At 34.6% G+C, this 27,176-nt stretch overlaps 1 protein-coding gene across 5 annotated transcripts in view; it reads right to left on the bottom strand.

The window, feature by feature from the left end:
* The window catches only part of PHKB (phosphorylase kinase regulatory subunit beta), a 258,770-nt gene that overhangs the window by 76,484 nt on the left and 155,110 nt on the right, over positions 1-27,176 (bottom strand). For all 5 annotated transcript variants that reach the window (XM_019456029.2, XM_019456030.2, XM_019456028.2 and 2 more), the window contains 6 exons: positions 23,192-23,287; positions 21,720-21,917; positions 18,310-18,367; positions 17,684-17,761; positions 15,267-15,425; positions 4,968-5,062 (listed from right to left, as the gene is read on the bottom strand). In XM_019456029.2, the coding sequence (XP_019311574.2) occupies positions 4,968-5,062; positions 15,267-15,425; positions 17,684-17,761; positions 18,310-18,367; positions 21,720-21,917; positions 23,192-23,287 (684 nt within the window). The remainder of the gene's footprint in view (positions 1-4,967; positions 5,063-15,266; positions 15,426-17,683; positions 17,762-18,309; positions 18,368-21,719; positions 21,918-23,191; positions 23,288-27,176) is intronic.

Genomic DNA, 27,176 nt, shown 5'->3' with positions numbered 1-27,176 from the left:
GAGCAGGGGAGGGGCAGCAAGAGAGATGGGAAAAGAGGATCTGCTCAGACAGCAGTGAGCCTGATGGGAGGCTTTTTTTTTTTTTTTTTTGTGAACATAGGCATAAATCTTGATGACCCTGGATTAGGTGATGGTTTCTTAGATATGATACCAGAAGCAAAAACAAAAAAAAAAAAAACAAAACAAAAAAACAAAAAACAGATATATGAAATGAAAAACTTCTGTGCTTCAAATGACACAATCAAGAAATTAGACTGCTAGTCTATGGAATGGGAGAAAATATTTGCAAATCATATAAGGGACTCATATCTAGAATAAAGAACATTTAAACAGAATAATAAAAAGACAAATAACCTAAGTTAAGAATGACCATAGTATCTTAAGAGCCATTTCTCCAAAGAAGATATATATACAAATTCCCAAAAAAACACATGAATAGATGCTCAACAACATTAGTAACTAGATGAATTCACCAGATAAATAGGTAAATAAAATGCGGTACACCCATATAATGGAATATTATTCAACCATAAAAAGGAATGAAGTACAGACACATGCTACAACATTGAAGAACTTTGGAAACATAATGTGAAGTGAAAAAAGCCAGGGACAAAATACCACATAGATGGGGGGGATGGGTTAAATTGGTGATGGATATTAATGAGGGCACTTGTGATGAATACTGGGTGTTGTATGGAAGTGTTGAATCACTATATTGTACACCTGAAACTAATATAACATTGTATGTTAACTAACTAGAATTAAAACCTTAAAAAAGTTAATTCATAAAAAAAGAAATGTGTTTCATTAAAAAATTTTTTTTTAATGTTTATTTTTGACAGAGAGAGAGAGAGAGAGACAGAGCATGAGCAGGGGAGGGGCAGAGAGAGAGGGAGGCCCAGAATCTGAAGCAGGCTCCAGGCTCTGAGCTGTCAGCACTGAGCCCGACGCGGGGCTCGAACTCACAGACCACGAGACCATGACCTGAGCCAAAGTCAGACGCTCAACTGACTGAGCCACCCAGGCGCCCCTAAATGTGTTTCATTTTTAAACGACCTCATTGATATACGATTGCAATCCAAAAAGGTGTATATATTTAATGTATACAACTGGATGAGAAGAAACAAGTATACATCCAGAAATACTGGGTTTTAAATACTAGATCTGTGTGGAGAGATGATCATTAAGTAGTTGGAAATTCAAGGTTACATATTAGGAATCTAAATTAGATTCTAATTAGATCTAATTACAGATCTAAAATTAGAGACATCTGCATGAGAAGTCCACTATTTCCCATGACACACCTTCCTCCCACACATACCTGCAAGCACACTCAATCAAGTTAAACATTGACTACCTTCTATATAACAGGTGTTATGATATTATGATGATACTGAAGCTACAAAAATAAATTAAACGTGGTCTCTGACCTGTGGGAACTTACATACTAAGATCTCCAAAAGGTGGGGTTTTGGGGGAGGGGCTGTCAAAAGCTCACAATACTATCAAGCATATATGCTATTGTTTACAATGCTTTTCTTTCTACTCCTCTAAACTTGCTTATAAAAGGGGATTTGTTTTATTCTCTAAGTAACAGCAAAAGAAAACAGCAATTTCTGACTAGTAAGCAAGTAGTGGGGAGGGTCATCCCAGATGATACCATGTTTTTCCAACCCAAGTTTTTGTTTTTGTTTTTAAGTTTATTTATTTTGAGAGAGAGAGTGAGAGCAGAGAAGGGGCAGAGAGACAGGGAGAGAGAGAGATTCCGAACCAGGCTCTGCACTGACAGTGCAGAGTCCGACACAGGGCTTGAACCCACAGACCATGAAATCATGACCTGAGCCAAAATCAAGACTAAGATGCTTAACCAATGGAGTCATCCAGGTGCCTTTCCAACCCCAGTCTTAAACACAGGTAGAAAAGTACTTCCCTTTCATGAAATTAGTTTGCTATTATGGTATTTCTACAAAAATCAACAGCTCTCAATTTAGTCCTCAATGTTTCAGGTTTGTAATTTGCCAAAAGCCCTATGTATACTTGAAGGAGTAGACAATTCTACAGTTCTGGCACACTCCCTGCTTACTGGATTCTGGAAACTTCCTTCTGCCATAAACTTTCTGTGAAGGAATGAGTTGATTCAGTAGTCCTGGGCTGTTCAAACTCTGAACATTCCCAAGAAAACTATATTTGAAAGCTGGCTTCTTGGAATGTCCTGTCGGAGAAGAGTGTTTTTGCATGCTTAATTATGGCACTGGGCCATCCTGTTCCAGTTTGTCCAGGTGGTTTATGCTAACAATGTGATTTATGGTGAACATCTGTTTTTTTTTTTTTTTCCTCTGGGGAGCTAGAGCTTGAATAGCCAAGGTCAAACCTGCAGGTTCTACATGCCTACATGACTGACCCTCAGTAAAAACTGGACAGTCAAGCTTAAGCAGTTGGTTGGCAACACTTTGCAACTTTTACACATTGTTGCTGGGTAACTGTGTCTCACATAACTCCACTGGGAATGAACACTGGGAAGCTTATGACTGGTTTCCTCAAGACTTGCCCTGTGTTCCTCTGCTGATTTTACCCTGTATCCTTTCACTGTAATAAACCATAAGTGTAAGTATCACAGCTTCTGAGTCCTGTGAGTTCATCTAGTGAATCACTGAGGCAAAGGATAAATGGGGACCCCTGATATATCTTCCTTCAAAGTCAGGGATTTCTCTCATTTTCAGAAATTGTCTGAACTCTACTACTCCCTCTCTAACTTTTTTCATCATTTGGCAAGGTTTGAAGCACCTGGTCAAAGTCTGACCTGGTCAATAATGACCAAGAGGTCTCTAACATCAACCTTCAAAGCAGAGGGCTATGTCTGACCTCTTTATTTCATCAGTCCATGCCATCCAGTCCCAGCAATGGACAAGGTCATGCCTGGTCTTGGCTACCCCTTAAATGGCTGAGAAAGTGGCAACGGCCCCTCACCATTTTATTTTATTAAAAAAAAATTTTTTTTAATGTTTATTTTTGAGAGAGACAGAGAAAGAAGGAGAGGGAAAGGTCCAGAAAGAGGGAGACAGAGGATCTGAAGTAGGCTCTGTACAGTGAGCACAGAGTTTGATGCAGAGCTCAAACTCACAAACCATGAGATCATGACCTGAGCTGAAATCAAAGGTTGGTCACTTAACCAACTGAGCCACCCAGGTGCCCTGACACCTCACCATTTTATATATCACCAAGCTGCAACCAGGGTGGGGCATGATGGTTCCCAGCAATTTTCTGCTGTTAATCCTTGAAACATCTCCTTCTCAGGGACTGTACGCAACTCTGCACAGATGTGATCCCCATGAAGCTGCAGGAGAGAAGCCCTTGTCCTTACTCTATAGCAAGTCTTGTATGTAGGAATGTGGCTCCACCTGGGAGGCATGGCACAGATTATTTAGTAGCAACATTAGAAAATGTTTTCAATATAAGAAATAGAGCGAATTCTCCATAAAATCCACTCTCACTCACTTGTACTCTGATAAGCTTCATTGAGTAAGAAAGAAAGAGTTGGAGGTATACTGTATGTCAAAAATTACACATAACCCACAGCCTTCATTATATGTATCAAGCATGAAATAACTGTTCAAATTGTTGATTTTGTTAGCTATGTGATTTTATGCTCTCTAGCTCCTGTCCCCACAACTCAAATCTGTGACCTATTACTTTATTTTCTAAGAAAAGTCTTTGAGATTTCATTACCCTAGAGAAGTGGGTCATACATGTGAAATGCTATATAAATGATAAATACTAGTCTTCAAATGGCTCAGTCACAGCACTGTGTAATATGAAGTTAAATGTATTCTCTATTTTACCATTTCTTCAAGTGAAATTGTGTATCTCAAATCTGTACAGAATGTATACTTGTAGTGTACTGACATGAGTGGTAATGAGGCCAAATCCTCACCTTACACAGGAGTCAACAGAGCAGTGAAAAATTTCTAACACATATTAACAGAAGGATTTTATGTTCTTGAGAAAATCTTAACATTTATTTATAAGTCTCCCAAATAGCTTCTCATCTATAAACCATTCAGAGTAATTACATATTTTGTTGAAGAGCAGCAAAAGAATCAGAGAAATAGTGTGATAGAATCTAATGGACCTGGCTGGCTTTCTCATTCTCTCATTAAAACAAGCATTTATGTTTGTGTGTGTGTGTGTGTGTGTGTGTGTGTTATATGCATATGCATGTTTTTTTTTTTTAAATAAAAGGAGCATTTTTGATTTCATAAGCATATATTCCGGAAGTGCTGATGCTATTCTTGTTAAATAAATGTTAACTGCTTGGAATCCCAGGCACACACTCAGGTTCATTCCCTCTCTCCTCAGGCAGTTTCCATAATCTACAACATTTTCATTTTAACAGTCCTCATTACTGGTATCATTTAATACTTGAGGGTTTGCTCAAATCAACATCAATCTTGCTGATCCTGCAAACACTTATTTTGTTGACACAACACAGTCTGAATCCATAGCTACTAAATGTAAAAAAATTTAAATTATTCCTTCACCCAACATGTCACCAAGTACTAAGAACAACTCTGTCAGTTACTCAGTGCTGTCATAGAGACACAGCAATGGAGAAGACATTAAGCACAGGGCCTTTCATGGGACCCCACTTCCTTCAATAATAATGCCATCGCATCTGTCCCCTTGCCTACCCATACATAGTGCATCCTCCCAAAGACATTTATCACCTTAAACTCAACCACTGTGAAGATGAAAGTGTTTGCCTGGAAGACATCTTGTTGGACACATTTGACTCGTATTTATTCATTAACAAATAATCCTTTGCCACAAGTAAATCTTAAATAACCAGAAGAGAGAAAAGCCTTGCCTTCAAAAAAAGCAATAAAAACCCATTCAGAATAAAATTTCTTTTAAAATTAACTTTTAAATGTCTTTAGATGAGTCTAAATTAAGGAAAAAAATATCTTTACTTGATTGGAAAACCTCATGCTCACGTTGCGTTGATTCTGTAGTGGGATATAGCGCTGGACAGGATCAATGTCTTTAGGACTGATTAATTTATCAGCTGAAAAAAAGAGAAGAGAAATGACATTATCAAAAATGCATCTACACACTTTATAAACCAACTAGACCTAATGACCTAATAGACACTTCATCCAACAAGACCAGAATGTATATACTCCTCGATGCACATAGAACATCTTCCATATATGAGGCCATATAGAACAATCCTCAATAAATTTAAAGAATTAAAATTCTATAAAGTAGGATTCTGACCACAAAAGAATGAAATTAGAATTCAATAAACAGGAGAAGTTTTAGAAATTCACAAATATGTGGAAACTAAATAACACACCATAACTAATGTGTCAAAGAAGAAAACAAATGGGAAATAAGAAGATACTTCTAATACATGTTCTGATAAGATGATTGAAAATGAAGACAAAATATACCAAAATTTATGGATGTAACTAAAGCAATGCTAGGAAGAAAATCTGGAGCTGTAAATGCCCATATTAAACAAGGGAGAAAAATTTCAAATCCACAACCTATCTTTCCATCTTCAGACAGTGGATAAAACTGAGAAAACTAAATCAAAAGCAAGCAGAAGGAAGGAAATAATAAAGATTAGAGTGGAAATTAATGAAATAGAATGTAGAAAAACAAAAGAGAATAATAAATAAAACTAAAAGTAGATTCCTGAAAAACTCAAAAGCTGACAAACCTTTAGCTAGACTGACAAAGAAAAAAAGAAAAAAGACTCAAATTACTAAATCAGGAATGGAAATTAAGAATATCCTTAAGGATTACAAGAGAATACTATGAACAAATGTATGCCAATAATTTAGATAACCCTGATGGATATGAACAAATTCCTAGAAATATACACATTACAAAAAGACTAACTCAAAAAAGAATAGGAAATATGAACAGATTTACAAGTAACTGAAACCTTCTGGGGCAGGGGGCGGGGGGGGGGGGGGAAGGGGGTGGGGGTGGGGTGGTGAGAAGCAAAAGCCCAGGACCTGATGGCTTCATTGGTGAATTCTACCAAACAGTTAAAGAAGAAGTAAAACCAATCTATCACAAACGTTTCCAAAATAGTAGGGGAAATACTTCCCAACTCATTCTAAGAGGCCAGTATTACCCTAATAAAAAAATTATATTCACCACAAGAAAATTACAAATCCAAATCTCTTCTGAATATAGATAGAAAAATCTTCAACAACAAAAAAAATAGTAGCAAACTAAATCCATTAACATATAAAAAAGATTACACACAATGACGAAGTGGGATTTATCCCACAAGTGCAAGGATAACTTAACTTCCCCAAATCAATTATTGTAGTAATACAATATCAACAGAATAAAGGACAAAAAAAAAAAACAAAAAAAAAACCCTACAAAATCATCTCAGTAGACACAGAAAATACATTTGACAAAATGCAACATTCTTTCATGATAAAAAGCATTCAACAAACTAGGATAGAATGAAACTTCCTTGACCTGATAAAGGGAATCTATAGCTAACATCATATTCAAAGGTAAGACTGAATGCTTTGCCCCAAAGATCAGGAATAAGACAATGATGTCAACTCCTGTCACTTTTATTCAACAGTGTATTGGAGGTTACAGCCAGAAAAGTCAAGACAGGCAAGAAAAAAATAATAATAGTCATCCAGATTGAAAGGAAGAATCTAAAGTAACTAAGATAATGTGCTACTAGGGGCACCTGGGTGGCTCAGTTGGCTCAGTGACCTGACTCTTGATTTCAGCTCGGGTCATGATCTTGTGGCTGGTGAGACTGTGTTGGGCTCTGCATTGACAGCACAGTGCCTACTTGGGATTCTCTCTCTTTCAATATAAATAAATAAACATTTAAATTATTATTATTTTGATTTGAGAGAGAGAGAGCATGAGTGGGGGAGAGGGGCAAAGGGAGGGAGCAAGGGACCGAGGGAGCGAGGGAGAGAGAGAGAGAGGGAGGGAGGGAGGGAGGGAGAGAGAGGCAGAATCTTAAGCAGGTTCCACACTCAGTACATAGCCCAACGTGGGGTTCAATCTCACAACCCTGGGCTCATGACCTGAGCTGAAATCAGGAGTCATACGTTTAACTGACTGAGTCATCTAGATGCCCCATAAACAAATAAACATTTTTTTAAATTTTACAAAAAGGATAATGTGGTACTAGTATAAAGATAGATTAATGGAGTAGGAGTGAAAGTGTAGAAATAAATCCTTACATTTATGTTCCACTGAGTTTTGACAGCATGCCAAAACAATTCAGTGGGGGAAAAGAATAGGTTTTTTTCACAAATAGTGCTGGGACAACTCGATATTTATAGACAAAAGAATAAAGTTGGACTCCTTCATCAAATCATCTATAAAACTCAAAATAGATCAAAAGTTAAATATAAGACTAAAATTATAAAACTGTTAGAAGAAAATAATAGAGTAAACTTTTGTGACTTTGGATTAGGCAAAACTAAAAATCAAAACGTAAGTGACTAAAGAAAAAATGAGATAAACTCAATTTTGTCAAATTATAACCTTTTGGACCTCGAAAGACACCATCAAAAAAAGTGAAATGACAACTCACAGAATGGGAGAAAATATTTACAAACTGCGTATCTTGTAAGGGATTTCTGTCTTGAATATATATATTAAAAAAACTCTTATGATTCAATAATAAAAAGACAACACAATTTAAAAATGGCCACAGTATCTGAATAGACATTTCTCCAAAGGTATATAAATTACCAGTAAGCACGTAAAAAGATGCTCAACATTAGTCATTTGGGAAATGCTTATCAAAATCACAATGAGATACCACTTCATACCCATTAGGATGGCTATTGTCAAAAAAAGAAACAAGAACAAGGGTTGGAAAGGATGTAGGGAAATTGGAACCCTCACACATTGCTGAATGGAATGCATATTGGGACAGTTACTTTGGAAATCAGTCTGAAATTGCTCAAAATGTTAAACACAGAGTTACCATATGACTCAGCAATTCTACCCCTAGGTATATACCTAAGAGAAAGAAAAATATGTCAAACAATAACTTGTACATGAAAGTTCACAGCAGCATGATTATAAAAGCAAAAAAAAAAAAAAAAAGTGGAAATAATCCAAATGTCCACCACCGGATGAACAGATAAATCAAATGTGGTATATACATACAGTGGAAGATTATTTGGTCAGAAAAAAGAATTAAGCTGTTGATACATGAATGAACCTTGAAAACAACACATTATACGATTCAAGGTATATGAAATGTCCAGAATAGGCAAATACACAAGGATAAAATGTACATTAGTGAGTGTCCGGTGTTGGGGGAAACGGTGAAATGATTAGGGTTAAGTGGAGAGTGGGTAAGACATTTTTTGAGGGGTGATGTAAATATTCCAAAATTGATTGTGGTGATAGTTGTACAACTCTGAATGTATCAAAAAACCACTGAATTGTAAACCTTGAATAGGTTAAGATATAGTATGTAAATTATACCTAAATAAAGCTGTTCTAAAAAGAATGTATTCGCATTCTCTCAAGAAAGGAAACCAGTTCACGAAGGGGAGACAAAGTGCTTCCTGATACTAAATTCTAACATTTCTGAGACAGGGCATTTTTCAAAGGGCACTAACCAGCATGAAAACAATGTCTACTACTGCTATTGTTCTGTAAACACGGAAGCCCTTTTCATGTGGTAGTTCCTTGTGGCAACTTTTGATAAAGTCCAAGGACATAATAAGGAAGGCAATTTAGAGAGTTTGGAAGGGGAGGGTGTGGAGAAGGTACTCTGAGTCAGTGGTTCTCTGCTATCTTCTGTTGTAATGCACCTCAGATTCAGCACCAGAGGCTCAGTGTAGCAGGGATTCTCCATGGATGTGAAAAGGACTATGCTGAGAAGGGGTGGTGGGAACAAAACCTTGAAATGAAATTCTGCCTAACCTCATTGGAGTATAAGTTGACAGTATCTATGCAAATTTATAGCAGGCATACTCTGTCCCAGCAATTGCAAATCTGTAAGGTTATCTTAGTTACACTCAGACATGTAAAAGTTAATTGAATAATAACATAAAAAAAAGAATTTAACTTCTCCCAAAGTGAATCAGAACATTTTATTTTTGCTGCACTCAAGTTATGAAAATGTGCTACTTCATATTCGATCTTCAGTTCTATACTGACTACATAAAAATGACATCATGTTGAGTTTTGTTTAAATTCACCCATGTTTAATATTTAATTCAAAAAATACACCTCATTTTCCATAGCTTTTTAGATACTTCTTTTAGTCAGTGAATAATTCTGAAAAACAGAGCAGAGAGTCAACCACAAAAATGCTTGTAAATTTCTTTGCAGCTGTGGTAATGTTTCTCATTATACAGGTTTTTCTATTCTAGGGTAACTTTAGGGCACATATTCAATGTTATCACCAAAGGTGTTTTTAGTAACTCCTGAAAGATGCTTTTAATAATATTAAAAGTGATATTACTAATAGCATGACAAGAAAAAGAAGGAGGAACAGCAATTGCAGCAGCCACAGAAGCCACCACAGCCACTGCCGCCTCTGCAATAGCAACCACAACAACGTTTACACAGTGCTTCCTATGTTCCTGGCCTTGTTGGATTAATTAATTAATCAATTAATCATTAACCATCACAACATCCTTATCATTTTACAGATGACAAAATGGAGGCGTTGAGCAGCTAAGCAACTTGCACATGGCAGGTAAGTGAACAGAGCTTAGATTCAAACACAGGCTGTCTCTCTCTGGGGTCTACGTTCTTAGCCCATACTAATCCTGCCCTGTAAGAACACTGACACTGTATACAACACAGATGGAGAAGATACCAGGAGGAGAAAACATTAAACAAATAATTTAGATCTTGATATGTTATATTTTTCCTATTCAAATCAGGGAGCATATCACAGAACATTCCTCTCTCTCTGAAAAAAAAATATACTTGTGCAAAATTTAAAACAAACCAATATAGGCTTAATTATGGCAAATATCGACATATAATTTCTATTTATTAATATCAGTGGAGCTCATGATGCAGGGTTGATTAGTACAGTGATATTCTAAATAACACCAAATTATTTCCCTATTTCATTTGTCTGATCATTGAGATGTGAAAAAATCTCCACTACCAACAAGCATTTTACATAATTAATGTTTCACTGTTTCTACAAAAATGAAATTCTATCTTTATTATTTTGTTATTTATAAATGATGACAGAAAAATGAAGAAATATTATATCCTTGGAAAGCATAAACGCTAATCTATTAAAATTGATATGAATCAAATAGTTAACAACATCTCTTGAAAAAGCTTATTTCTTGGCATTCCTTTCTCATTTCTCTATTTGTACTGTACCCGTGTATCTAGCTTAATGTTCCAATTTACACTATGTGCTCATCTATAACCCCACAGGTTGTTTGCTTCTTATTCATGGATATACCCCACTTTCCAGCACAGCACCTTCCATATAGTAGGCACTTAAGAGACTTATTAAACAAAATAATAAATTGGTGGATTAACAAATTCAGAAACATAATTGCTGTAATCATTGTTTTAATTTCCATAATGGTAAAAGTGACTAACTCCTTACAAAGGTCAGGTGAATAGACGTATTTTTTTTACTGCATTGCTTTTTATCATTCAGGAGGCAAAACAAGAGTTCCTCGCTGTGCTAATTCTATGGCACTGGCTTTTTGGTGAAAAAGGACAAGCCTGAAAGCACTTGTGCCTGACCAACTACAGAATATTTAAAATGAAAATAAGAGAACAAGGATAAAAGAGCAATGGCTTTCTACATTTCATTACAGTACGAAACCTCACAGATAACCAAGCATTTCTATAAATAGGGACAGCCATCTTTAAATCTTTATAAGACAGATTAGCTTCATTAATATTTGTATTTTTTATGCACAGAAATTTTATGAAATACACCTTGGGTTTACTTCAAACAATCATTATTAAGGGCAAAAAGAGAATATCAAGAAGAATTTTTGTTTCTTTAATAAAATGACAATTCAAAGGAAATTTAACAGAGCAAGTAATTTTTTTTATCATGACACAAAAATTACATAGGACACACTAAAATAGGCTCAGCAGATAATTTATGGGGTAAAATTATGTGCTTCAAAGACTGATTCTCAGCTGCAGTGACACATATTAGTAACACATGTATTAACAAATAAGCTAGAGAGAAAAAGAAAATGTAGATCCTCAACCTCATATGTTATACCAAAAAAAATCCAAAATTACCAATGTTTTTAACTCAATTAACTAACAGGGATAGACTTCCTAAAATCAAATGTTAAATTCCATGGTCAGAATTAAATTGAAAAACAATGATAGATCTAATTATATAAAGATTTCAAATTTCGTTCATCAAGAAACAGTGCAAAGCTAATTGGCAAACAACCCAGGAAAATACCAGAGAGGATTAGTATACCTAATACGTAAAACATTCATGCAGACTGTGAAGACCATAAAATTAAGGTTAAATGGGCAAAGCAAACTGGACAATTCACAGAGGACAAGAAATGACTAAGAAATATGTCTTTAACAATAAGCATGTAAATGAAAACAGTATACAAATTAATATCTTATTAAGTTAGCAAGGTTTTTATTTTTAATGATCATATTTGGTGCCATAAAGGTTACAGGTGACACAATCATCCTGCAAGTAAATCAGTAAAGTCCCAGTTGTGGGCTATGTGACCTTGGGTGAGTTGCTAAACTCTTCTAAACCTCAGTTATGACATACAGTATCCATCTCATAGAGAAGCTAGGAATAATACTTGTAATAATAGGATAATACTTGTAAAGGGCAGAGAACAGAATCAGACACATTTTAAGGCAAGTATTATTAGTATTTCTGGGAAACAGTCTGACAGTATATATGTAGTCTTCTCAGACTCTAGGCATCACTGCTTTTACATTCAATTTTACTAATATATTTAAGGGTGGGATCATAAATTTTTATACAAGTTTTCTAGCTCTAGTAGCAATTAAACTAAAAATTTTAGTTTTAAGAAAACTAGAGATTTATACAATAAGCTACAGGAAGAAAATTTCCTTGGGTGAAGCTATTAAAGTAATACTGTATTACACGTACTCTGAAGATGTTTTTAATGCACGCTGCACAGAAATCCCACATTAGGGCACTAGCAATCACACAGATAGCATGAAAAAGATAACAAAAGTGCTCAGAAATCCATGTCTTACTGCTTAAAGTTTCCTGAAGTGTAACAGCTGGGAAATCTCTTAGCAACCACAATGTAGAAATATATCTGTATACTCTTATCTGTTCGTTTTATCTTTAACTGATCAGTAACAAAACCATGTGCTATATTGAGTAAGGAGCCAACTGCATTTGAAGTCAAGAGACCAATGAAAATCAAGACCTCCTTTTCTTATGTCCTCATGCACACTAGGGGGCACTTGATCACTAACTTTAACTTTAAAAAAGCATTAGATTTCCAGACTTAATCAGTGGCTTTTACATCTGATGTCAATTGGACAAAAAAAAAATACCATGAATGAAATCAAATGCAAGTGGACTTACCTTAGTTACAAACACTGTAATTAGGAAATAGTATATCAGAGTAATTAGGCTGCCCTCAGAGAGACAGAAATATTTCCTAGGTTGTCACATTTGATTCTTGCTATAGAGCTACTAGATATCAGTGACTAACATACAGTAGTCCTCTACAAATACCAGCTAAATCATGGAAAAGATCAATGATGAAGTAGCAACTAGCATCACAACATTTTCTTCATATATATATACATATATATATATATGTATATATATATGTATATGTATATATATTCATTATATACACACACACATATATATATATTCATTATATATTCATTCATTCATTCTTCATATATATATATATATGTATATATATATATTCATTCTTCATTCTTCATTCTTCATATATATATATGTATATATATATATATATATGTATATATATATATATTCATACACACACACACACACACACACACACACACAAAAGCAAAATATTCTTATTAGATTTCACTGGATACAAACTGGCCTGAATTAGTGGAAGGCATATATTATAGAATATTTTCAAAGATTTACTGTTCTATTATTTTCAAGTAACTCCAATTAACTGCCCACAAAATGCTGTCAAGCAGATATCTAACCAAACCTCATTTAATGAATACATAAGACTTTGTAAGTAAATGTGACTGGAGTCTTAATAACATCCATAGAAGTTTGATGTTCTTGAGGCAAGGATGTAATAGTTAAGAGCAACTACATGACTGAATCTTCTGAGATATTATTCTTCTTAACCAGTGAGTTTGTTAACCAGATGACACACAGCTAGGTCAGAGTGATAATGAACACGGAGCATCTCCTTTTTTCAGTGGGAGAGAAAGTATGTGATCTCAGGGTTTGCAACACACCTTCTGTATGTTCTCTGCTGCCTTTTTAGCAGCTCAGCAGGGAAAAGAGAAATTGACTATTTCTTTGAAGTTTTTCTTCCTTTTGGTCATGAAACAGAGATGAGAAGGCATGGCCTAAACTATTTCTGTTCACACTGGTCTTAACATAAGAAAATGCTATCTACACTCAAAATCTGTCTACATTCAATACATTTATTTCAGAGTAAGGAAGATCTAATGCTTTTTTACTGATTGATACTACTTTCAACCTTTTCCTTTTTAAAAGCCCAATTTGCTTATGTAGAATATAGTCAATTCTGCACTCCCAATTCATCAGCCTTCTCAATTTTATCTACAGGCTTTTCTCAAACAGCATTCTTTCTAGCACTCAATCCCAGACCAGATATAGAGCAAAAATCAGGACGATAAACGTTTAGATCTCAAATCCAATACCCCAAGTTCCAGTTTTCAACCTCAGAATCTGAAAAATTTCATCACGCTCATCTGTAATTTCCAAGCTGTAGTATATAGAAATTTATGATTCTGATATTAAAATTCTTTATCTTAGATAGGTTAACTACTTCTCTACTATAACATGTTTTATTTAGCTGTGAGTATCACCAGAAGGCTTCTTTGTATTCATGCTAGTGAGATGGAAATAACATTCTAACCAGAGATAACCTTGCCAACTTGGCTTGATTTTAAGAAATCTATTTCATGTATATATATTTTTTCTTTTAAAAAAATTGAAAAGCAAGACCTGTATAAATAATATCAACTCCTTATCAAAAAGTTGTCCCCTTAAAGAAGTAAATTTTTCTACAGGTTCTTAAATTAGCATTAAGTATATATGGAGACCCAGAATATATAGTTAGGAAACAAGCAAATTGAAAACAGCATTAACTTGATTTTCTCTTCTTTGGTTAGCTTCTATCTGCTCCTTATATATCATTTGTGTAAAGTTTGAATTGGAAATCTGAAAGACTCTTCCCTAATGGAATGTAAAAAAAGAAACCAAAGATGATTACTCTTACAACACAAACAAATTTAGCATTTATAGAATAATACTAGGAACAATAAAGACAATAACACTACTTCACACACTAAGCAGTTCTTTTAGTGCAGGTATATATACTATTTACAATCAGCCTGTTTCATAATTTATTTGCCATAAAGGAATTCTGACTCTAACATGATAGCCTTTTTGATGGGAATGCTAATAATATTCGAAATGTTAGCAAGCAATGATGCAGGAAGATGCATAATAATGCTTTTTTGTGTGTGTTCTTTAAATTAGCCTTCATCTCAATGTGTCCAAAGAGTACTCATATTTAGCAGAAGTTTTAGGATAAGCTGGAAAATAATTCTCAAAAAACTATAAATAATGGTCTAAGCTAACTGAGTAAATTGTCAATGTGTATTTATGAGAAGGAAGAGAACTTTGAGATAACCAATTCCTTTTGGCAAGTGGTTTACTAAAGCTATGACCAAGCATAAAATCAGAATTTTTTTTACATTATATAAAAGTAACTCAAAGTTCCCACAAATGGGAAATAAAACATAAAAACATAAAAAAACATAAAAATAAATGTTTATTTATTTATTTTGAGGGGGGAAGGGCAGAGAGAGAGGGAGAAAAAAATCTCAAGCAGGCACTATTATGTAGCCCAATATGGAGGTCGATCTCACAAACTATGAGATCATGACCTGAGCCAAAATCAAGAGTTGGATGCTTAACCAACTGAACCACCCAGGTGCCCTGAAACATACTTATTTCTAATAGCTTGATTACAAGGGAAAAAATCTTCCCAACCTTCTCCACTTACCCAGAAGTTTTGCAATGATATAAAGGGCTTGTCCCCAAAGAAAGAGTTTTCCGTCACGGCCACAGTTGCTAGGAAATCGCTTTTGACTACCAGGGTTTCTTTTCTCATATTCTACAAAATCTGCTGGCACATAATAGTACTTTGGTATGACAGGATAACCTGTGGAGTTTTAAAATAAATATTTGAAATATAAAAATCAGTGTCCTCCTCAAATTTTCCCTTCAAGAAATTGCAATATTAGAAAGCAGAGAAATAGGTTGTAAAGGAGGTAACAGATTTGATAAGCTATAGAAAATTGGTAATTTTGGCTTTCAGAAATTGCCAGTGAAAATGTGGATAAAGCTCCTTGATTTTAAAACACTAATTTGACAGCATATGTTATGCTTTAGCCAATAATGTGTACATAATCTCCTTTAACAACATTTAATTTTAACACCTTTAAATGAATTGATAAAAATACAGTAGGCAAACATTTAGAGCCATAGAAGCTATCTTTAATAGGATTAGTCTGTAGAAGCATTACAAATGAGATACTGTGTAATCCCAAATGAAGAATTATAACCCTGAGCCATTGCTTAAAGCAAAGGAATCCTCATTTTAAACATTAAGTCCATTATCTACCATTCAATATCATTGAAGGGGAAAAAAAAATCCATTCTCTCCTTGACCGACCCATTTAAAAACATTCCTTGATAGAAACTAAAATTTATTATTCAAAGACTAAAATCTTTGTGGATGACATAAAAGGAAAAAAAATAACAATAACATTCTAATACAATGCTACAGAAGACTTTGCACTATCAGCCCACAGTACACTTAATTTTCCTAATAAAATTGCACACATTTCTCTAAAATTTTCTTCCTTCATACATCCATCAATAGTTATATTTGTATCTAAAACCAGTAAAAAGGTCTATGATACACAAAGAATAGTTTGAAAATCACTCTCTGAACATGATAAAGACTGAACTGCTGTACACTGAACTACCACCTCAATGCATCAATAATCTACCACTGAATACTAACAATCTGATTCAAGGGATTTCAAATAGTATATTCATTATAACATGCATTACATTATATCTCACATTGGACAAATTACTATTTGTAGCATAAAGATATAAGTAACTGGTTTTTTTTATTTATTTATTTATTTATTTATTTATTTTTAATTTTTTAATGTTTTATTTATTTTTGAGACAGAGAGAGACAGAGCATGAACAGGGGAGGGTGAGAGAGAGAGAGGGAGACACAGAATCTGAAACAGGCTCCAGGCTCTGAGCTGTCAGCACAGAGCCCGATGCGGGGCTCGAACTCACGGACTGAGAGATCATGACCTGAGCCGAAGTCGACGCTTAACCGACTGAGCCACCCAGGCGCCCCAGTAACTGGTTTTAAAATTAATATTTATTTGGAATTCAATGTTTATCCACAAATATTTCACTGTTTTAACATTACAAGAATTTTCAAGGGTGAGCACATACTGTGAAGGTTTTGTTCTAAGGTACTTGTGGAAAACCGTAAAGAATATCACAAACTTCGTGTGAGGTAAGAACGGGCCCAATGCTATAATTGCAAGTTTGTACACCATGTCCATAAGACCACCCACTTTTTACCCACACATAATTTTTTTAATTTTCAGATAAATATGTTTTCAAAGTTGTTCACATATATATTATTTATTTATTTATTTATTTAGTACATATTCTTATTTTATTAATACTTCCAAACCCTGAAGTATTTGGAGCTTCTTCTTTGGAATTCTTTGAGAATTAGTTTTTTAGTCATACTGACTATGGGCCCTACTGGTGTTTAACTAAAACCAACTAAAGACTCCTAAGAGTCTTTAAGCCATTTCTAAAATAGTAAATCTATCCTCAAAGGATGCGGCATTAGCACAAGGCAGACATTTAAAATAACATGCTAAAGATCAAAGAAACAACTCCAAAGAGGAGGCTGAATGTTTTTGGAAATGGTAGTACCTTTAGGCTAGGGCAGAGCCTCTTAAGGTAGCCCTCTGGAAGGGGCTGCATTTACCTGAACACAGCATTTCTGATGATCTGGACAAAAAATCGGTCACTCTATGTTATTGTCACACTACACAGAGTGAAGGAGTTTTCATAGTAGGTAATCAGAATAAGAACCACTGCCCATCTGGCAAACTATTTTGCAACGATTATGGCCATAACCACCTAAATTTACTCCCCGTCCTTGTCTTGCCCAATGAACTCCTTTTATAAAGACAAACTTACATTAACCAATGAATAGATTATTCTTTATAATTCATTCAAGGCTCCATTCGTTTTTTCACTTTAATATAAATAGCTTTATTTAAAATGGCATCATTTAATGCATTACAAAGGAACATTAAGGAAATATCAGCAGGAAGAATTTCTTAAAAAACAATCCAACTATACCTTCTGTGGTCTGATGAAGTACTGGAGTCAAAAGATCCTGATATTCCTTTACTTGTTTGGGATTGCCTCTAAAAACTCCTAAAATGTAAAATATTAATCCAATAGCATCTGAGGATAAGCACCACAGAAATTTTACCTTAAAAAAAAGTCTAGTTATGATTATTTTGGTAATTTTGTATGTAAATGATAAAAATAAAATTGAAAAAAGGTAATGCAAATATGTATGACAGTATTCCAGGAAATTGATTTTAGTAGGTCATGTTAGCATTTAGAAGTGAAAATTGAATTTTAATTGAAATTTGTCTATTTTTAAGTATAAATGTTATGGATATTCACAATGTCACAGATTATAATATTCATTCATTATTACTATTCATAAAAAATTTTTCTTTGCAAATAGGAAAATATATTTGTATCATTTCTTAATAACTCCAAAGTATATTTTTTAATTCTTTAAATGATTTAATATTCACTCAGAAAGCAGAAGAATAGCATATAAAAATACAGAGCAGTTAACATCACTGAGGTATAGTCTATTTTGCTAGCTGAAAGGGTCATATTTCATCTGCTTTTCTTTAAACCACTTATATTCTATATCTTAAATTTCAGGAAAAAAGCTCACTTACCATCAATCATCATGTAAAGGAAAAATATGGGAAATTCACATTCAATGCCATCAAAGAGCTGAAACAGAACACAAAATATTAAAAACTTCACTAAAATTAATTAGAACAATTATAACAATGATGGTAATTAGAACAAATATATTAATTATATATATTGAACAATTGTAGTTAGGGTATACATAGATGATTTATATAGTAATAACAAAACTGGACTGATATAAGTAGCTTCATTGTTCTTTTAAAAAGAATTCCTAGAACTCTTATTATTCAAAACCACATTCATTTAATACATCACATACTAATCACTCATTCAATAAATATTTACTAAGTCCTTTGTAATGCCTGGCACCAACTAGAAAGGGGGCTATGAAGGCCTAAAAAGAGGGAACTTGCCCTCAAGGGCTCACAGCCTAGTGGGGAGTCAGGCATGTCAATAAACAACTGTAGTATCATATGAGATGTCTACACATGTTACATCAGGAACACAGGAAATGAAACACCTGAATCTGCCTAGGGTTGGAAGGGTTTATAAGAAAGGAGATGCTTCAATTAATGCTTGATGGATTTCTCTGGAGAGATGAACTAAGGGAACTCCATGCAGAGAAAACAATACTACAAACCACAGACGTATAAGAAGACAAAGTTTGTTAGACTACCAGCAAGTCAGTATTTCTGGAACAAACAAGAAAGAAATCATGAAAGCTAATACCCAAGAGGTGGGGGGACCAGGCTAGCCAGATTAGAAAGGGCCTGGCAAGTAAAGTAATTAAGGATATCCAGAAGGAGGCAGTTGGATACACAGTAGGGCACTAAGAGGGAGAAGTATAGGTTAGGGATAGAGATCTGGAGTTAAGAGTGATAGCTGAAGCTATGATTGCATGAAAAGAGAATAGGACTAAGTAAGGATGGAACTCAGGAGAAGAGCAATGTTTAGGAGGTGGCAGAAGAAGAATCTGAAAAGGAACTAAGAAAGACAATGACAAAAGAGAATTAGGAAGAGAATAGGATCACAGAAAATGAAGAAAGTTCCAAGAAAGAGGTCTCCATTAAAGCATTCAAATGTCAAGGAGAGGTTCAGTGAAAATCATCCACTACCACCAGTGACCTAAACTAACTGAAACCAACACAGCTACTGGTAAATGCTGAAGAAGAGCTGGAGTGTAACATGAAGGAGTGAGTAGGAGGCAAACAAGGAGACACACCAAGAATAGACTATGCATTTCAAAAGTGTGGCTACAAAGAGAGAGGATTGGAGGCAGACAGGAGTAAGGTTTTTTGGGTTTTTTTTCTTCTAATTATGAACATCACTGTGTTTATGCTGAGGAAAAGAAGCTGATTGGAGTTGGGGGGAAAGCAAGACGAAGGAAAGGGAAAGTGAGGAAGATGAGGAGGATAAAAAGAAAAAGATAGAGACAGACATTCTTCTACCAGAGAAGAAAACAAATGATAGAGTAAGAGACCCAAGGAAGTAAAAGAGAACAGGTTAAGGTGCACATGTGGAGGGTTAGCCTTAGGATAAAGAACAGACAGCACCTTCTGTGAGACAAGAGAGATGAAGGTACGTATGGATGAAGGACAGATGGAATGGAGGATGTCAAACAGAAATGAAAGGCTATGGAGTGCCTGGGTGGTAGTCAGTTGAGCGTCTGACTTTGGCAAAGGTCATGATCTCGCTGCTGGTTGGTTTGAGCCCCATGTAGGGCTCTGTGCTGACCCCATAGAGCCTGGAGCCTGCTTTGGATTCTGTGTCTCCCACTCTCTCTGCCCCTCCCCCATTGCGGTGTGTGTGTGTGTGTGTGTGTGTGTGTGTGTGTGTCTCAAAAATAAATAGGCATTAAAAAAAAAGGTGGCTCAGTCGGTTAAGCGCCTGACTTTGGCTCAGGTCACGATCTTGCGGTGGGTGAGTTTGAGCCTTGCATCAGGCTCTGTGCTGACAGCTCAGAGCCTAGAGTCTGTTTTGGATTCTGTGTCTCCCTCTCTCTGCCCTTCCCCCGCTCGCATTCTCTCTCTCTCTCTCTCAAAAATAAACAAATTAAAAAAAAAAATTTTTAAAATGAAAAAACAGAGAAAAAAAGAAATGAAAGGCTATGGAGTAAGAAGTAAAGTCTGAGAACTTGAACACAAATAGAAAAAAAAAAAGCTGGAAAAGCTTGTAAGGGGAGTTCCTAGCAGAGTCACACAGCAGTACTGACAAGGAGTGAAATCAATGATGAGGACTGAACCAAGATGGGTGTTCTGAATCTGGGGTGGCATCTGTCCATGGTGCTGTGGCTTTCCGTGGTGGTGCTCAGCAGCAGGTACAGAAATAAGGAAACTCTGCTCGACTGACCCAAATTTGACAATATTCAGGGTAGTAGTTACAGCAAGTCCAATTCAAATGTAAGTGCTGTAAATCAGCTCAGAAATGTTATTAAATAGAGAAGAGATATCTGAAAGTGCTTAAGAGATAAATGGATCTTGTGACCCAACCTAGTAGACTGCTATAAAGTTTCAAATATGTACACAATAAAATGGCTCCTACTGCTTCCAGATGATAATTGTAAAATTAAGTAAAACGATAAATAGCTTGTCTAGTTGTCCGGCAAAACTATGTATTAAATATTAAAGAGTGGCACTTAATTGCCTAACAAATTACAAGGTACAATGTTGCCAAGACATTTTCTATATACAGATCCATGGGATCTTACTTACCTATCTTCAAAGTTAGGACCATGCTTACAAAAATAGTTTTCAGTGTATACCACCAAAGGGAATGCTCCCTTCGGCAGTACATATACCACTAAAGGGAAGTCTTTAGCAATGTGGATGGATGCTTACCCTTTCTTTGGGCTGTTATAATTTTCTGGACAGCTTAAAAATAGCTACAGTAAACCTAGATAAAGTGGTATGTATATGCACTTGAAATAACTGCTTTAAAACTAAATATTAAGAAGACTATATTTCAAAGGGAAATGTCTAAGTGAAACAGAAAAAAAAGAGCATTTGTTTAAAAGACTGAAAGCTGAATCACAAATAGATATTTCCTATTATATAAGGCAAACAATATGGAGCAGGCAGGCAAAGCACTGAAAGTGCAGTTAGAAAAATTATTCATCCAGTGAATCAACATGGCTCAATATTAGCAAATGGGCCTTACTACTAATAAGGCTAACACTTACTGAGTGCTTACTCTGTGTCAAGAACCATTTGAAGCACTTTTAGATATATGTTAACTCATTTAATCCTCATAAGAACTTCAATAATAGTATGATTATTTTACCAATGAAAAGTATTAAACACACAGAGGTTGATTAACTTGCCCAAGGCAAGATAGCTAGTAAGTGGCAGAGCCAGAATTCAAACCTAAGAAGCCTGTTTCCTGAATCAGTGCTTTTGACCACTCTGTTATGGTATGAAATATTTTTTGATACCTTAATTTCAGCTGGTTTGTAGTAGCGTCGGTTGGGATCTTCCAATGATGTTCTATAACCATCTCTCAAGAAACGCTTAAATCCATATTTTCCTTTTAATTTTCTAACTACTTTATCAAGTGTCTGGCTAAACAAAGCTTCATCATCCAGGGCAAATGCAGGATAACTGATGCAAGGTAGTAGGGCAGCATCTGTGTTCTGGGGGCAACAGGAAAAAGAAGGTAATGTAAGTCCCTGCAATGATATGATCAACACAGCCCAGTGAGAATCAGGGAGATGAAAAAGTCAATCAGCTTACATAACTGACAATGAGGACATACATTAGCAAACCTTACAGAGAAGATAAAAATTTATCCATTAATAAGGAGTATTTTCAAGATTTGACTGGACTCAAACTCTAAGGAAGTGTGTAAAAATTTAACACCGATAATTAGTAATTATAACTTAGTCTGTCATAACATTGGTTTATAATGGTGAAAACAGAAAACAATCTGAATGTCCCACAATTAGCTGAGTAAATTAGCAGTCGTTAAAATTTATATTGTAGAAATGTTTATAGATGTGGAAATATGCCCATTCATAGAACTAGGTTATCAAGCATTATAAATAATATTCTTCCAGTTTTATAAAATAAAAATATCACATATGTACATAAAACTATGTGCAAACATACAGACCCAAATGTTGTCACCCTAAAAGTATAACTAAGTGGTAAAATGAGTGGATGTCACATTATTATATTTTTATTTGTGGGTTCTTTTTTTTTAATCATAATCTTATATTACTTCTATGAAATAGTTCTTTTTACGTAATTACATTATTTTATTTGGGATGTTTTCTAAGAACAGAGCCAAAAAAACCCTAGAAAAATCTATAATCAGGTACTATAGGCATATAAAAGTTTAAAGATGAATCACATGATTGAAAAGAAACAAAGAAGGTAATTTTATTCAAAAGAAATATAAATCATGAAAAACATTTTTCTAATATTCTATGACCAAAAAATTCATTTGGGTATAATGTTGCTACCCTCTCCTCCTCCCCCCCAAAATAGGTCTAGTTTTCTATAGTTCTACAAAGACTCAAGGACAAAATAGCTTTGTCCACAGCTCTGTTCACTTCCTAAACTAAACTTCCACAGGACAGCAGAGTGAGGGGCAACATTTATTCTCCTCACTTCCTCTCGCAACCTCTAACATTTTAAGCATTTTCTTGGGGGAAGCAATCATAAATGGTAGTTCATGTTAATTTATTATGACAATATCTTACGGCGCTTGGGTGACTCAGTCAGTTAAGCAACCAACTCCTGATATCAGCTCAGGTCATGATCTCACAATCATGAGATCAAGCCATGCATCAAGCTCCTCACTGAGCATGGAGTCTGCTTGGGATTCTCTCTCTTTCCCTCTCTCTCTGCCCCTCCCCCCTCAAAATAAATAAATAAACATTTAGAAAAAATAATAATATCTCACATGAGATCTTGATTCTCTGGGTAACAGTGAACACAAAGTTTGCCTATTGCGATTGTGAGCATCAAGATCCACAAATATAACCGACCAAGAACATCCCTGGAACAAGAGAGAAAAACACATTTCCTAAATCAAGAAAAAAGAACTTTTAGAATGCTGGACATTTTGACTGCAAGAAATTTCACAAAAATTCTAACATTTGTTGCATTTTAGAGTGACCTTACAGAAGATTTAATTTTCTTTCAATATTTTCAGTATTTCCCAAATTTTTTGCAATAAACATATCAATTTTATATAAAAATAAATATTATTTTTACATTTTCCATATTTCTCCTTAGTTTTCTTATAAATCAAAACATAGTGATTACAAGATAACTAATCAATTAAGGATATTTATTTTAATAAAGATAAAAATTGTTTAGCTAGCATTTTTGATAAGGAATAAAGCAAGAACTAATCAGAATTCATGAAATCTGAATTATGCAGTCCTAAAAAGAACATTGATATGATCTAACTAAACAAAGTTAGATATAATCTATAATTAGAGACATAAAAAACTATTTGATTACAGTATAAAGGATAGGAGCATCTCTAATAATAATAATGCCACATAATGCTAGCTAATATTCATAATGTGAAGCACTGTTCTTCACATGGATTATCTCACTTAATCCCCAATATGTAGATATTATTATGCTCCTTTTAATGAAGAGGATGCTGACTCCTAGTTTAACAGAGGAAGGGTTCAAAAATCAGGTCTTTGACATAAAAGCTCATGTCTTAACATGAGTTACACAATTTCCCACATTAAAATGTAACTTTCAAGTAAGAACCAAAAACTTTAACAGAAAAAAAGGTAACCAAAAAATGGCAATTGGTTTAATAACCAAGTTAAAAATAAATTACTGGGGCGCTCGGGTGGCTCAGTCTGTTGAGCATCCAACTTCAGCTCAGGTCATGATCTCACAGTTCGTGAGCTCGAGCCCCACATGGGGCTCTGTGCTGACAGCTTGGAACCTGGAGCCTGCTTCAGATTCTGTGTCTCCCTCTCTCTCTCTGCCCCATCCCCACTCATGCTCTGTCTCTCTCTGTCTCAAAAATAAATAAAAACATCTAAAAAAATTAATTAATTAATTAAAAAATAAATAAAACATTAAAAAAATTTTTTTGAATTTACTATTAGCACTTTTCATATTCAAGAGAATCGTCATAAGCAAATATGGCTTTTTTTGTTTTATTGGGGAGCTAAATATTTTCATAATGATAATAGGGTCAATTTATCAAGAAGATGAAACAATACTAAATTTTTATGTACCAAAAAAACAGAGCATCCAAATAAATGATGAAAACTGATAGACCTGAAAGGAGAAATAGACAAATCCACAATTGTAAGTTAGAGAATTTAATAACAATCTCTTAGTAATTGATAGAACAAATAGAAATTCTGTGAAAAAACAGTAGATATTAAACAAAACATTCAACTATCTTGACCTAATAGACAGGACATTCTACCAAACAACAGCAAAATACCCATTTTTTCTCATGTGTCCATGGAACATTTACAAAGACAAATCACATTTTGTGACATAAAATTAAAAGACATAACAAAATACAAGGTGTGGACCTTATTTGTATCCTGATTAGCATGAATCTACTGGAAAAAAAAAAAAAACCACCAAGAAGCAAAGGAGGAAATTTAAAAAGGTATTAAATCAATAATGAGTGTTAAAAAAGAAAATGCAGGGAATGAAATTGGTATACAGAGACTGCTTCCATAATAAGACAATACTCAGAAAAATACATGGGGAAAGGAAGAAGAGAACTCTATAACTTTCATGTTACTTTAATACTACCCTCTAAATCTCATCCGAATTTACACCAGCCTCAAAGATGTATTCACCCTGAAACTGAAATATTTCGAATCAATCACCTAGACGGGCTCAAAATCTAGTACTACTACACTCTACATCAAAATATCAGATTCACTATATGTATGTTTTTCCTGTTAACCTGTTCATACGTGAATATTATCTCTAAAAATAGAATAATTTTTCATTCATGGTATCATTTATTAAATCTCTCTTAACTCTGATAAATTAATAAATAAAAAATGAATGAGTAAAGCTGACTCTCAACCATGAGATTAATGCTAAACTGTCCTTTCTATGATTTTAAAGTCTCAGCTTCTCATCTCCACCCACAAAACTGAGCTCACAAAGTAGCTGCCATTGTCAGAGTAAGTACTCTCTCCTTTGAGGAAAATAAACAAGAGAAAACTTGATCTCTTCTCTCAAGTAACTGACCCAGGTGACATATTCCTAAATAAGATGAATATTAAGCAAAACAAAAAGACTGCACATGGCAGTCAGTACAAAACTATATACCAAATGATTGGCTTAGATGAAAGAATACTAATGACAATAAACTTAAGTCAACAGGAGAAAAACAATAGGGAACCTGGGACACTTAATGGAGAAGGTAAAGTAGGATATGAATTTTGGGGAAAAGGAAGCTAGTAGGGTGGTTAGAACAAAATAGAGAAATAAATGGGCATGTGATGTTGGGAATCTGTGAGTATAGAAAATAGGACTTACAGTTTAATCTTAGGCTGATAATTAATAAAGTTAGTTGTATGCCAAATCAGTCTGCCTTGAACTGAATTTTTAAAAGATACAGTCTAAGTAGGGCAATCTTTTTAAGTAATAAAGTGACATGACAAATCTGGCAATTCCTGTCCCTCTTTGATTAATATAAAGAGGAAACTTCTATTTTATGGGCACAAATAAATGGCTTATTTATCTAATTTCAAAGTATTGGTTGAGGTCTCTTCCTCTGCCAGCCTCTAAGAAATATGCACAAAAGGAAAAATAATCTCATAATGTTACCATATTTAAACACTGAGATCAAGGGTTGGTTAACTATACTGTTTAGCTAACTTCTTAAAAAATATAACATGCTTTAGATATATAACCCAGATTTACAGGAGAATAAAATTCATCCAAGGCCATGGGCTGCTATTCCTATTCAGAAACAACTTTATAAAAAAGCCATCAAGGAGAACATACATATGGAATTAATTATCACCTACTTTAAATTATCAGACATGTTAATTTTAGGACCATAAACTTCAAAGGAAGCTACATATGTCTCCATTACTTTCAACACTTTTCATAATATGAGCAATCTCTCTAGTCATCACCTTTTAGATTCTGGCCTCAGTGCATCTGTCAGTATCTTGATTTCTCCAACTAAAGACACAAATCTGAAAGGATGTTTATTATGCATATGTCACTGAAAAATATCTGATTAGCTTTGGATATTTTATTTTCACCTTCCATTTTCTGAAATAATTACATCTCTGCCATAACATCCCAGCTTCAGCTGAAGAACATATTTTAAGACAGATAGTTCAAACTTTAATCCCCAAATTGAGTTTCTGCAATTGTGTCCTAGTAAATAATACACTAGAATTTTAGTCAACCTGACTACTGTCATGGGGACTTGAGCTTTAGTGGTGGGTAAGAGCTGTACTGAGACATGTTCTCAAGGCTCCATGACCACAACAAACATTTCTGGGATGGTACCAAGGGTGATATCTATGACCATAAGACACTGATGATCTCTTTAGTCTCAATTCAAAGTGAAATGATTTGAAGAATTGTCTGAGCCTTTCTTTTCCCCATTAATCACTTCTCTGAACCTGAGTTAATGGGCTTGCTGCCCTCATCTAGCATCAAAGAATTAAACAGTGAAACTGGTCAATATATCTACTATACATGATATCTTTTCTATTCTTCTGAAAACAAAACCACACCACTCTAATCACACCACATCCTTCCCTAGTTCAGTATCAGACTGTCCTCTAGTTTTGTGGCAGATCCTGGCTAGTGGCATTCTTACAGAAAGGATATTTGCTGGTGGGCATTACCCCTCTGCACCATGGCTGTGGGTGGCATGGGTGTGTAAATAGCCAACGTTTTTAAAATAT

This window comes from Panthera pardus, unplaced genomic scaffold (genome assembly GCF_024362965.1).
Source record: "Panthera pardus isolate Hobbes unplaced genomic scaffold, ASM2436296v1 HiC_scaffold_18, whole genome shotgun sequence".
Classification (NCBI taxonomy): domain Eukaryota; kingdom Metazoa; phylum Chordata; class Mammalia; order Carnivora; family Felidae; genus Panthera; species Panthera pardus.
This window is presented reverse-complemented; position numbering and strand designations above follow the sequence as displayed.